General features: G+C 44.1%; 1 protein-coding gene across 8 annotated transcripts in view; it reads right to left on the reverse strand.

Moving 5' to 3' along the window:
• The window catches only part of ERAP1 (endoplasmic reticulum aminopeptidase 1), a 1074730-nt gene that overhangs the window by 760494 nt on the left and 299619 nt on the right, over positions 1-14617 (reverse strand). For all 8 annotated transcript variants that reach the window (XM_069627669.1, XM_069627672.1, XM_069627670.1 and 5 more), the window contains one exon: positions 13253-13384. In XM_069627669.1, coding sequence (XP_069483770.1) covers positions 13253-13384 — 132 coding nt within the window. The remainder of the gene's footprint in view (positions 1-13252; positions 13385-14617) is intronic.

Below are 14617 nucleotides of genomic sequence, written 5' to 3' on the forward strand. Positions count from 1 at the left end.
AGATCTAGTTCTTACACCCACTCGCAACTAGAGGACAGATTAGAAAAGGGATGTTCAGTTTAAACACAACTTACAGTATTGAACTATTGACAGTGAAAGACAACATAATATAGTGAACAGGACACTAACCTTCTTTTGCTTTCTTTTCTTTGAAACTTTCTTGCCTCGAACTTCAACATCTGGACGCTGTTGCTCCGACTCGTGTGTGCATGTCTCCACTTCCTCTCGCGCTGCAACGACTATATTTTCATGATAAGCACATCCATCACTCACTGAGGCTCCATCGACTCCCTGAAACATAGAACTTTCATTAGTATGTATAATAATATTGAAAACACAAAATGTACTTGGGGACCAATACCCATACGTACATCTCAATAGCAAAACACGAATGAACGCATTGTGTAGAACATTCAAACGACAATAGTTCACGCATTGTTGATCTAGTTAGATTGAACTGTCAAGATCCATACCTCGGGCTCCGCATAGACTTCCATTGATGATATTATTGAAGATGACGCTTCAGCAACTCCCTGAAACACAGTAATTGCATTAGTATGCTTTTCTATTTTGTTAAAAAGAACATAAACTTTGAGCAGGCGTCAACGGCTCATCTAAATAGACCTGCACAAATGATCAGTTGTCTAAAATAAATAATGGATATGTAAATATGATTCGATTTGCTCGATCGTTGGAAGTGTCACCACCCAGAGATCTGCATCAACTACTAGGGGTGATGTTCTTGTAGAAGAAGCTCCGTCATCTCCCTGAAACATAGTACTTGCGTTAATAAAGAAGGAAGTATAGCGGATGTAATCACGTCATATGATTTCGCTTGAACGAACTGTCAGTATCCATACCTCGAAATGCATAAGAACATCAAGGGACGATGTAACTGCGGTGCACACTTCTGCAAGCTGTTGCGCCGACCCGTAACTGCATGCTCCCCCTTCTACTTGGACTAATGCTCCATCGACTCCCTGAAACATAGGACTTTCATTAGTAATGAACACAATATTGAAAAAAGAAGACAAATAGGAGGGCGACGACAGAAGGACATATCAATGGCTAAAAACGAAAGAAACATTGTGTGTAACAATCACGCTACAAGAATGCAAGATCTGATGATCTCCATCGATGGAACTGTCCGGAAACGTACCTCGAGCATCTGAGTGACATCTACGGTTGTCGTCAATGCGTTGGACTCCTCAGCATCTCCCTGAAAGACAGTACTTGCATTATTTTGGATAACAATAATTATAACTGAAAACAAAGACTAGAGGACGAGTACAAGGGTGTACCATTAGGTAAAATAATTACACGATCAATTAAAACTATTGATTTACATGCCTAAAACAAGTCAGTGTCAGAATAGCTAAGTAAGATTACCCGATAGGCGCTTGAAGTGGCTGATGACTGCAATAACGACACGGATGGAGAATCTTCCGCCTTCATATTGAGTGGATACATAAATGGGGAAATTATTGTTAGCTAATGCTACACACTACCGCAAGGCCGAGAGATAAATACGTAAACTTGACTCACCAGTGGAGGGATGTGGACGAATAGAGTGGGAATAGCGGTTGAGAGCAATTTTCGCCTCGCTCGCGGTGTTTTCTTCTTTATTAGCAATGATGTGGAGTACATGTCTGGGCTAAAGTGCCTGCTGCAGATGCGGTATCGATCACCCCTCTTGTCCGCAAAGACTTCTAGGACTCTACTTTCTATCTCAGAGGCTGGATATCCGCAATATCGGACCCATTCTCTTATCTGATCTATTGTCTTAGGGAAAACATGCATTATAGTACCTTCAGATTTGTTATGGGTCTTCGAAGGGCAACCGCCAATGGAACAGGCAGGCATTATGGAAAGTTCTGAAAAGTAAAGATCAACAATTCTCTATGAATACCAATGTGTTAAAACAGTAAATGACACATAAAAGGTTCAATGCAAGGTCCGTTTTGGTTCTTGGAACTATACACGTTATTCACATGCGGATAAGTATTTCAATAACTTTCAAAAAATAGAAAAAGTAATTTGACTAAACTCAGAACATGTGACTAGTTCCTTGCATGTACTGTCGTGAACGAAAAGAAAACATGGATGCAATTTGATGACTACTAGCAAATAGATATAAATTAAAAAATTGGACGCAAAATGATTATGGTACATGGACTTACCTTGACGAACAAACAGTTAGATGCAGGGATCAGAGTAGTTTCTTGTCGTAGAACAGGGAGCAGTTCACAGGTTGCAAACTGACGAGTTTGCTCAAAGTGGTCACGGAAGTTCACAGAGACGAAGAGCAGATAACCAGCACCTTCACGGGTTGACTAGCAAAGCGCAAAGAAGTTCTCATTAGAAATATGAAGTGGGTTATAAAGAATTCGAACCAGGGGTGTGTTTGTGAATGAATGACGTGTATATGTCGTGGCATTATGTGGATTGCAGGGGGCCGTCCAGCGTGAGGGGGATGCTTGGCAGGAGACACGGGGTCTGGAGGTAGACATGGGAACAACAAACCCATGCTCTATAGACCACTTTGAAGTGTACATGGTCTTTGGCACCTCTTGGCCTTTATCGCTCCCTGACAGCTCCACTTGCCAGCAGCGCAAGTACCCCGGTGCGAACTGCCTTTGATAGGGCGGGGGGTGGATCGGGGCGGTGGTCGTGCAGACAAGACACAGGAAGACTCGTGAATGGAGACACACTTATGTGGATTGCAGGGGGCCGTCCAGCGTGAGGGGGATGCTTGGCAGGAGACACGGGGTCTGGAGGTAGACATGGGAACAACAAACCCATGCTCTATAGACCACTTTGAAGTGTACATGGTCTTTGGCACCTCTTGGCCTTTATCGCTCCCTGACAGCTCCACTTGCCAGCAGCGCAAGTACCCTGGTGCGAACTGCCTTTGATAGGGCGGGGGGTGGATCGGGGCGGTGGTCGTGCAGACAAGACACAGGAAGACTCGTGAATGGAGACACACTTATGTGGATTGCAGGGGGCCGTCCAGCGTGAGGGGGATGCTTGGCAGGAGACACGGGGTCTGGAGGTAGACATGGGAACAACAAACCCATGCTCTATAGACCACTTTGAAGTGTACATGGTCTTTGGCACCTCTTGGCCTTTATCGCTCCCTGACAGCTCCACTTGCCAGCAGCGCAAGTACCCCGGTGCGAACTGCCTTTGATAGGGCGGGGGGTGGATCGGGGCGGTGGTCGTGCAGACAAGACACAGGAAGACTCGTGAATGGAGACACACTTATGTGGATTGCAGGGGGCCGTCCAGCGTGAGGGGGATGCTTGGCAGGAGACACGGGGTCTGGAGGTAGACATGGGAACAACAAACCCATGCTCTATAGACCACTTTGAAGTGTACATGGTCTTTGGCACCTCTTGGCCTTTATCGCTCCCTGACAGCTCCACTTGCCAGCAGCGCAAGTACCCCGGTGCGAACTGCCTTTGATAGGGCGGGGGGTGGATCGGGGCGGTGGTCGTGCAGACAAGACCCGTTTGCCGCAGGGCCTCACCAAGGAGAGGCCATCTAACTGAATGTAAGAGGATGGCTGCAGGATCTACTACATGGAAGGCAGGGGGGTGAGTTTATAAATACCTCACCCTCCCAGGAGAATATACACTAGATTCATTTAAAAAATCAAAACAACCATTGTTAAAATATATGTTGGGCTTTATTTTAGATTTTAATTAAACATAAATAATAAACATTACACATTGTAAAGTTGAGGTTGCAGCACATCGAGGGAAAATCCGCGGTATTGTCCACTGTCACTGGGGAAATGTTGTCTAATGGCAAGTACCGCACAGGCAGGTATTACTCTCCGAACGCGGTGTCCGAGCCTCCCGTGAAGCCACCAAGTGAAGCAACGATAGGCCACCAGCCTGTACCACCTGTGAAAAAAAAAGATGCAAACTGTATTAAACTGACCAAACTTTCTTATCAATGTCGATTCAGGTAACACATGTCATTTTCCTTAGAAAAAAATTATATCTAGAAAATGCACTATATGGAACCAATTTACATGCGTTCCAATGATATGTAAATGTAATTTTATATGTGGGAGACGACCATGAAATAGTGGTGGCATCAGTGACATCACAAACAGAGTATACTTACTCGTTACTCGGATTACGCGGACGAACAGTGCCACGAAGTTCGTGCATAAGCACCATCATCATCCTCAACACTGTCCGTGAGAGGCAGGCTTCCCTGAACTCTGGCAGCTCGGTGATGCATTGCGGACTTTGCTCGCCTTCCTGCTGACTTTGCTCGCTTTCCGAAATGTAGGCCAAGCACCCGGAATTTTCACGGCAGCAGCAGTTCTCCTCCTCAGTTGGCATTAGCTCGCACCGATTGCACGTGCACCAGGTGGAGACGCCGTCCATGCGACATGGTCCAGGCTCTTCATCCGTTGACTGGTCCTCCCAACTGCCGTCCGAATCCCCATCGTTTTCGCGTGCTTGCCTTTCCAGTAGTTCTTCCTCGGTGTACTCGGGCTCGTACATATACGGCATTATTGTGGCCATTGTGCGGTAAAGATAGTAAAATAATTTATAGCGGTGGTACTGGTATCTGTTCACACGGGCTACAAGCGGCGAAGGTAGCTGACCAGAGCACTGAAACGAGTCACAGAATACTCAAAGTAACACAGAGAGAGGAATGGAATCGAAAATCTGCTGCTGTATGTTGTGAAACGGTCTGTTTATACTTATTGGGGAAAGAGGCGTCCTGCCATTTCCATGGCAACACGTCAATAGCTGAGGCGCAGCGATTGTTGACACGAGACGTGCTTGAAATGGGCAGTACGCGTCTGCTGATGTCAGGCTCAGGGGCGGGGGATTTGATTTAGTGCCGCAAAGGCAGGTGAGCCAGGGCGATGCGGCGGAATGATAGGATTATCACAAAATGGCGGCTGATTTCGAGTGCGATAATGGGCGAAAAGTCGGGTAAGGTCCATAGGAAAGTTTCCTACGATCTACCGATTTATGCTTACAAACACATGGCCGACCCGTAGGGACAATAAAAAAAAAGTCCCGGAACTCTCCTTTAAATGTCACACTCAGGCGCCTTGCCGTCAAACAACTAGACTGTACATTCTCTTCAATGGCACTTTTAATCCTCATTAACTCCTGATCCTTCTTTCTCGTCCCAGTACCACAGGCATTATGGATCTTGAAGTCGATAATGGATTTCAGTCTTTTAGGTCTACTCATTTCAGTGTAATTTTTTAACTGAAGGTTATTAAAGTTAGGAGATGTTATATGAGGGATGCTCGACTTATCATTAAGGCTAAGATCTCCACCCAAGACAGAATCATGGCCATTAAAGGATGTTGCATCTAATTCAGGAATGTCCAAAGTATATAACTGATTCTGCCGTGATAACTCTTCACAGAAAGGTCTTTGGGTTTCTTCATGAGAGGAACTTTTACAATGACAGCATGCCATTAGATATTTGGGGATTACAGAACTCTCATCCTCACAAGAAGATGAATACCACGTCTCTCCCAAAGGAGTCACCACTTCCCCTTGACAGTCCTCTGCTCACATGTGATCCTCCATCCTGGTACCACACCCGCGGTTAGGATCAGGCAGCGATTGCTTTCCCCTGGCCACATGGGAGGAGATCTCAGGCTGGGGTTCAGTGATGACTCTGCAGTATTCATCACAGGTCAGACACAAATGTGTTTAAATGGTTTAGCCACATCTCCAATATTCCTTTGTTTGCGTTTGATTGCTGTTGGTCTGCGTTGTTAATATTATTTCGGCCCACTTGCAGAGGTTGTTGTTGCAGATGATCATTATTAATTTGTAATCTCTCATTGCCAGCCAGCTCACCCTCCCAACTGACATTGTCTTCTGGTGGAGCCTAAGATTTAGCCTAATCTGAGAGCGGCAGATCAAATCTGTTGTTTGATGATATTGCTTCTCCACTCTTTTTGACTGCTAACTATCTATTCTCCTGTCCTTTCCCTTCTCCCTTTTTCTATCTCCTCCCCTTACTTTCTTCTATGCACTTACTCTATTAGAATTGTCCCTGGACCTAGTATGATAGCAACCTCGTCTGTCTCCTCCTCCCTTCCTCTTACTGTTTTTTTCCTCCCCACAACCCCCTCCAGCACTATCTGAAATGTCGTCAGGCCTAGTATGATAGTCGCTTGTTTTGTTCCTCCCCTACCTTCCTGCACCCCTCTCCCTCACCTCTTGTTTTTTTCCAGCTCTACCGGAAATGTCGTCAGGCCTAGTACGGTAGTCGCCTGTTTGTTTCCATTCATTTCCTTCCCACTCTCCCCCTCCCTTCCTTATCTATGTCTTAGCTCTTGCACTATCGGAAATGTCGTCAGGCCGAGTACGATAGTTAATTTCACATCCTTACTGTTCATGGCCTGTAAGAATGTCATTGTTTTTTCCCTTGTTCCCTCCCTTGCCTTGAAGCGCTTTGAAACACATTGCGTATAGGCGATTTATAAATAAACTATCATATCATATCATTGTATCACACTCTTAAAATCTTTTCAAAAAGTTGCAAGAGCGTAAGGTAAAATTTACCAACAAAAGCTTTCCCCCCAAAAAACATGTTTTCCCCCCACTCAGGAGCATTCACCACATATAAAATCGCATATTCCACCACATTTGCGATTGCATGTTGTTTAAATGTCCATTTGGGAATGATGTACATGCCAAGATTCAAAAATCAAAAACAGTCACTTGAAAAAAATAACCTGTCATTTATTGTCTCAAATGTCTCTTTGTTGTCTTTTTAGAGCGGAACCATTCTGCAGATGACTAAAATAGTCAATGTTTTCACTTGAAGCTTGAGGGCAGCCATTCCTGCGAAAGAAACAAAGAAGCAAAAACAAAAATATTGCATTCATTATCAGAGCCCCATTCCCATTACCAAGCAGTTGGAAATCTTCTGGAAAGGCAGCATAAATCCATGCTGTGTATCCACATTGATATCTATTGCAAGCACTGAGGCTCCCGTACCGGGGTGGAGGGATTTTAACATGGTTCTAGACCGAAAGACATTCCAGGCATTAGACAGGGATTTAGAGTACTTGGATATAGTTGACATATGGAGACAGTTTAATCCAGTAGATCCTTTTCTTTCTTCTGAACACTTCAGAAGGTGTATTCGCAGAGAGGCGTTTTGGCCTCTAGATCTTTGCTGTCGCTAGCTGATCTTGCAGACAGAGTTGCATTTTTCTCGTATCATGCTCTAGTACTAACATTCAATTGAAATCTGGGACTCACACCCACGGTGAGACTGCATAGGATAGATGATATTCTTCTTCAAGACAGGATCTTGTGAACACTACAGCAGATAAAAGGACACAATACTTAACAAATAATAATGGCACAGTACTGTTAGAAATTATCTGGCAAACCTTTAAACCCACAACAAGAGGGGAAACTACTGGCCTAAATTTGACCAGATTCAAATTACAAAAATCATTAAAGCAAAGACTTACGGACCTGGAGCAAAAACACCAGCAATATAAAATGAATGGAAGTATTTGGTGGAAACTAACCACGGTCTGTGACCTACTTGCTCCTCACGTGGCAACTAGCAATTGTCTATGACCAGGGTCAGAACACCTATATGCCTTTGTTTAGGGCTCTGACCCTTCTAGGCTCCCAATGTTTCCATGGTCTTGACCACTGTGCCTGGGGCCTAGCCTGCAGCCATGCTCCGACCCCACCCCAGCCTGCCAGAGTGGCTAGTGGCCATTAACTGCAGTTATGTCCGGTTCCATGTGTTATTAACGAATCAGGAAATAACGATAAAATACCAAATTTATGGGGGTCTGCCCCCAAGACCCCAATTTCCCTATGATTCTTACCCCACCCCAACCACCCCACTGCTCGTTTCAACCCATTACCCAACCCCCCATATATACTTACCTTTTATTTTCGATATGTTTTCATTATTTATGTTTCTTTGAAAAAGTTCATTTTTTTTATTTGTTAATTTCTCTGTACACCGTTATGGCCAGTGGCCACTGTGTCCCTCAAAATGGTCAATGCCCGTGGCCAGAGGCTCGTGTGCCCTCTCAGGCCTAGAAAGAGCCTTCGGGACCAGAGTTGGTTATCTCCAGGGTCCAAGACCTGGCTGTTGCTCACAGAACTAATTGGGGCTATGGACTAGTTGTGGCAGTCGCTCATCCTCCCCAAGACAGAACCACCTTTCTAAAAAGAATGCAAGGCATACTATGCTCCTCTGCTCCCCCCTATCCCCCCCCGGTGAACTTCAACTAACTCCCTACCGTTCCAGTGTGGCCTGCTGCCATGGCCACTGTGACCCCAGAAGTGGCATCTGGAATGGCCTCCACTCGCTTCAGAGAATGGGCAGAAGCCACTGTACCCTTTAAAATGGCCATTGGCTACGACCTGTGGCCAGGCCCAGTGGCTCCTGTGACTCTTGTCATTTATGTGTAGTTTAGGGCACTAACAGTGCTGTGGCACTAATTACCAATATTACATGACATAATGATGGACATACTTGGTTTTTTAGCGCATCTGATGATGATGAATCTAAAGTATCTCAGAATCTAGGGAAAGATGGGGCATGGAAAGTGGAAAAGATTTGCGAAAATAAAGTGCCTCCTTAGCTAATTGTTATGTAACATGCAGTCAATGCATAGAAGTGCAATATTATCAACTAACGTGTTCTCTCTTAGAACAAAATCTACTAGCAACGATTATAGATTTTTAAATAAAAATAAAAGCAAGCAAGTGAGTGCATTTTCTGTGAATCTTTTGGTTATCTTTTGTACAGAAAATGTGAAAAAATACTATATACATGTCCAAATGTATTACAGCCATTCAGTGAATTACCTTAACAAATGTATCTGTCTTGCTTTCTTACACATTCACTCAAAGCAGAGCACAAATACTACATCTAAGAAAATGATGACGTAATCTAGCATTTTTGGGCAGTAGGATACCACATGAGGAATTCATTTATTGGTCTGTCCAGTAGTCCTGAACTGCAGAGCTGAGGTACATTTCCTGAATTTTCACTATTGCCATGCTGATTTAGAGTATTTTCCCAGATGGGCTCTGATCCTATTACTCTTTTGAAATCCAGGGTGTGGTGCTGCACGTCGATCAAGAGAATGTGTATATTAGGGACATGGCCATTTATGAAAACCGCTCTGCCAGACCTTGGCTTCCAAGAGCTGCTATAAGACAGATAAGAGCAGCACACAGGAGTTTGTGGATCCAAACTTAATCAAGATCTGGAAAATGTGCTGAGTAATAAGCTCACCGATTCTCATTGTTGGCGCTGCCACTAAATGGTTGACTGCCAACATGTTTGAATTAATGCAACCTGTGATGAATACAAGGAGATCATCGGCTCTCCCCAAGGAGCAGACCCCCCCCCCCTTGAGGACTAGAGAGGTGATCTCACTATGCTAATTCCCCCTATGGGACAGGGTTGGTGGGAACCCTCTGGAGGTGATTCCCCCTTCGGGAGAACAAGAAAAAGATAAAAACTGGAGTAGGGAGAGAACAAAGAAACCCTCAGAGGGGTGGGGGGAAGGGTGAGAAAGAGGGAAGCCCCAAAGGAGGGAGAGAGAAGAGACAATAGATTGGAGAGCACAGAGAAACTCCTGAAGAAATAAGGAAGAGAAGGCCTACAGTGAGCATTGAGAAAATGAAGAGTCCCAGAACAAAATGAGAATGAAAGAATTCCTGTGAAGAGAAAGGAAGAGTAAAGCCCCATAGTGGGGAGGGATGGAAAGAAACTCAGAGCTGGGAGGAAGAGAAAAGGAAGTCATCCCAGAGACTGAAATAACTTACATGCGGGAAGTGAGAAAAAAAGAAACCCCAGGGTGGGGAGTGAGGATGAAAGAAACCAGAACGTGGCGAGTGAGAAAGAAAGAAAAGAAACCCCAGATTGGGGAGAGATAAAGATGCAACATCTGCAGTGGTGAGAGAAAGGTGAAGCCCCAGAGTGGGAGGAGAGTAAGAGGCAAACCCCAGAGTGGGGAGAGAATGGAGAGCCCCAGAATGCAAAGACAGAAAGAGGAGAGCCCCAGAGTGGGGAAACAATGGAGAAACCGTAGAGTGGGGAGTAAGAAGGTGGAAATCCACAGAGTGGGGAAAGGTGGAAAGAGCCCCAGAATGGGGAGTGAGAATGAGCAGAGCTCCAGAGTGGGAAAGAAACTGGGAAGCGGTATCCCCCTACTTTCAATACCTTTTCCCCACCCTACCACGGAGAACATTCAAAAACACTGCCCCCGCCCCTTTTCCGACATGAACACTTCAGAATCACACACACGTGACGGCCCTTTCCCTTCCCCACAGGGATAAAAAGTGGAGCCAGAGAGCTCAGTACGAGCACGGCAGACAGCACGATGAGACGACTAAGCAGGCGCGGCAGTTCAAATGAAGGAGAAAGGCGGCAGGAATCCAGAGGGTGGCGAGGAGAGAAGTGACCTCGCCCTTTTCATCCCAGACCAGCGGCACCTTGAAGAAAAAAGACTAAGACTGCAAAGAATAGCACAAGTGTCTTGCAGCAGATGTCAACGGTATACGGGGCAAGCCTATGCCGATAAGCAGGAGCGAGGGAAGCTCCCGCGACCATGGTACTGGCCTTGACTCCAATGGAGAGGATAGTCAAGCGGTTCCTCACAGCCGGTGAGTCGAGGGGAGAGCCGATAAGAATCGGGCTGTGTTCATTGATAGTTGCAAAGTGGCAAGTTTTGAACCAAGTTCGGGAAACTGTGAAAGAACTGTAAAGTTTTATGGGAGACCAGCCGAAGAGGAAAACCGGCACCGCGTCGGTGGTAACTCAAGAGACTCTGGTCGATCCTCAACTCAGTGAAACTATGGGTAGCAGAAGGCCGTAGAAGAGTCCCCGAAAGAGGTCAAAGTGGTCATACAGGAGGTCTAGTAAAATCCCTGTACAATCGAAAGACTTTGATCTACAAATTGTGTGAAAGCAAGGGAAGTGAATCCCGCCAAATGAGAAAGCAAGGGAAGTGAATACAGTAACCATTTGTGAATGTGAAATTGGTAAGAGTAAACCCAACCGAGGGATGCTGATGAGAAGGGGGCAAGTCTAAAGTCCCAAGAAACAGTGTGTTGACAAGAGTGAACCCGGCAGAGAGATGTCCACATTGAACTGTTAAGAAAGAGGACATTAAGATTGGAGAAGGAACTCTTTTGTTTAAACTTGATTTTGGAACCTGAGAGGCCTTCGAAAGCGAGAGACCCTAGCTATCCGGGGTCTTCATATCATTAAAGAACTTTCTAGGGATTTGCGCCCAGAAGAGGGAAATCCCAGGCTGAAAGTCATCACCCAAAGCCCATGGAAAAGAGACTGTTTATTTGTTTAGTTATTTGAATACGTCAGGTCCTCGAAGGCAAGAGACTTTCAAGGAAACAAGACTTGGCAATCGACGGTCCCGAGAGCTGCCATTAGAACTGTTGTCTCGTGCTGGTAAAGCCTGAGACTGTAATGTGCTCCAGGATCCCACCTTACCCTGTGCTCAAAACGTGGGCAAGGGAGGCCCAGGCTACCGCATCCTGACATATTATTTGAGAACACTTCTTTCTTTTCTTGAGAACTATCACACACCCTTTTTGTATTAGTTGTAAGGTTTGGTAATAGTTATTTTTAGTATAGGCCCTTTTATTTTGTCAAAACCCCACCAGGACTGCATTATTTTCATTTGATAGTCAACGCTTGCTCTCATCTTAGATTTAAGTTTAGTTTATGCATTTTTCCACCCTGTAACCATTGTTCAAAAAACACCCTTGAACTGTGACCACTTGTGTCTGTCTTACTTGTTGCCATCATGAGTTCATCACAGAAGCAAGAAAGATGAAAGCATCCCCAAAGGGAGAAGGTCTAAGAGTAACCTAGATTCGGAAGAGAAGCAAAGAGGCTTCACTGGAGTCCCAGGATGGCATTCCAGCATGACACAAACTGTATCTCTAGAATTGTAAACAGAGGCCACAACCTATGGTAAAGAGACACAGGGTTGGGGGTCAAAAGCTAGCAGCCATCCCTTTCAATGTACTGTTCCCATACGCAATAGTTACATTGTTATTTCTTTTCAGAGGTAGTTAAAGAGATTAGGTTTCAGTAGGATTCCGGACATAGGACTTTATTTATGTTTATGCATCCTGAAATCCTGAGGAGCACCATCTTACTTATTTCTGTCATAGAGTAGCGCTAAAGAGTTATAGGTTTAGGGAAAAACGAGTCCTTTTTGAAGGTGAAGATAAATAAAAACTCTAGAACACTGTACCAAGTGTCTGAGTCCTCCTTCTGATATGTCACAAACTCCCCAAATAGCATAGGGTTTGTTCTAGTTAATAGATATAATGAGCCAAAGACTGAGGAAGCCATGCTGGGACATGCAACCTTCCAAGATGCCTCTAATAGTACATTTCTGCTGAGACCTTTGGAAGTGGACTTCCAGCAACCTGCTTGAGACCTGGACACTGCTCACTCCATCCCTTTGCAACCAGACCTGACACCAGTCTTGGCCCTGTTCCATCTAGAGGCTTGCCTGACCAGGACACTGTACTGACCTATAACTGAAACTGGCCTAGAAGATTGAAACTATAATCTGATCCAGTAATCACCATGTTTCCATTGCCAGTACAGAAGCTACACCCGCTTTTCACTGGTCTGCATCTAACCAAAGCCACAATGGACCTTTTGTATGGCTTCCAGCTGCCCCTCTATTATTAAGTCTCACCAGCAGTTAATCCTGATGCTAGAAGAACCTTGGGATGCGAGAAACATCTACTCCTAAAGAGAGCAGAACATCTGCAAGCAGATATCTGTCAACAAAGGACACAAGCACTTAATATCTGCTCTGTGAGAACCAGAGAGAGAAATCCTAAATGGTTGCCTCAATCTCCTCTAGACAACGTGTCCTTATTTGCTTGACCACCACAAAGGTAAGTAAAAGGAAGAGAAGCAGACCTGTCCGGTCTTTAGATTCTCACACATTGGGTAGGGGTTATTGCCTGACATTATGTTATTATACACTGTGATCAAAACACATAATTCAAACCAACATAGAATAAATCAGGAACTCTGCTCCAGCGCAAGATAGATATTGCTAGTTTAGAAATGGGTGACGGAGGACAAAAGTCTCAAAATCTATTTCCCAAAAAGTAGAAGTTCAGTTGTTTAAGTAGCACCGGGAACTAATTGCAGAACATCTGTAACAAATCGAATAAAACAACATATATATGAATGTTACCTTATCATAAGAAACATCATCAAACATTTCTTTGATCTGAGCCGGATTTTCTACAGGAGTGGACACAGGATGAGAGGAAAGTAGTGCATCCACCTCCATGGCATCAAAGCACTTTGATAAAAATGTATCTTCCTGAAATACAAAAAATATACAGATGAGTAACAAAAAATTGAAAAAAATATGATAATTTGTTTATCTCATTCAATTCAGGTAGGTCCTTCGCATATTAGTGCATGGTGTTGGTTAACACAGACACTAAACTGAAAACAAGGCGAGAGCAATGTTATTTTATACATGAACGATCACAAGGATACTGCTTTTAAAAATACTCTCTCCATGAGAGAGGCATGTTCAATCATTTCAACTCGATTGTTTCAGAGAGTAAAATACACTTATTATGTTTTGTCATATGTGACTGGGATTTACATTGTGCGCTGCTGCTATTTGCATGGTCTCCAGGCACTCCTGTGCATCTGAAGGAGAGGGGGTTGGATGAGGTTAGTGGCGAGAGAGGAAAAAGGCAACATAGCTTTACTGCTTTCTTGATGTGTGCAGAAGTGCCCAGGTACTTTGTAGGGGTCTGTTCCCAGGTGGTCTGTGTCAAGGGCAAAGAAAAGAGGTGAGCAAGTCGGCTCCACAAATACGTCTGCCCAAATATTTACTATCTCTGAGAATCACTATAGTAATCTTATAATCCTCTACGCTTTATACATGAAATAGTAAACTGAGCCAAATAAAATAATGTAATAAAACAAAACAAAAAAGCAACTAAATGTATAATAAACATTGATACATGAGGGGAGATATTTCTAAAGAAAGATTCCATAATCAGACTATTTTAGATACAAATATACTTTAAGAAATCAGTTAACTAAATCCAGATATATGCAAAAAAAAGTATGCAGCACCCCCTTTTCGTTTAAAGCCATCTACAAATGAGTTTCTGGTTCCTAGGATGAACATACCGTCTTCTATGGTCGATTTTGGGATTGATGGATTCCTCCAAACCTCATAAGTTTACCATTGCTTCTCTATGCTGATCAATGTGTTTCTCTGCAAGACTCTTCATTCTCACTGCCCCCTACTTAGAGCAAATTGCACTTATGCCATCTTTTCGCTCTACAATGCAAAGGAGCAAACAGGTTTTTACTGTTCGCTGTGGACAGCAGTTTATAATGTTTGTTTTTATTGAGGCAGTTTATTTCAGGAAATAGCATTATTAAAATGGTGTTCGGATTTTGAGATAATAGAGACAGGCACTCTATGTGTGCAGAAGATACACACCCAAAATCACCAATAGTACTAAACTGCAAATTCCAGTTTCACCAGTAACCCTATGCTCTATACTCTGATAAATAAAAAGAT

This window comes from Ambystoma mexicanum, chromosome 6p (assembly GCF_040938575.1).
Source record: "Ambystoma mexicanum isolate Mex_15411 chromosome 6p, UKY_AmexF1_1, whole genome shotgun sequence".
NCBI lineage: Eukaryota > Metazoa > Chordata > Amphibia > Caudata > Ambystomatidae > Ambystoma > Ambystoma mexicanum.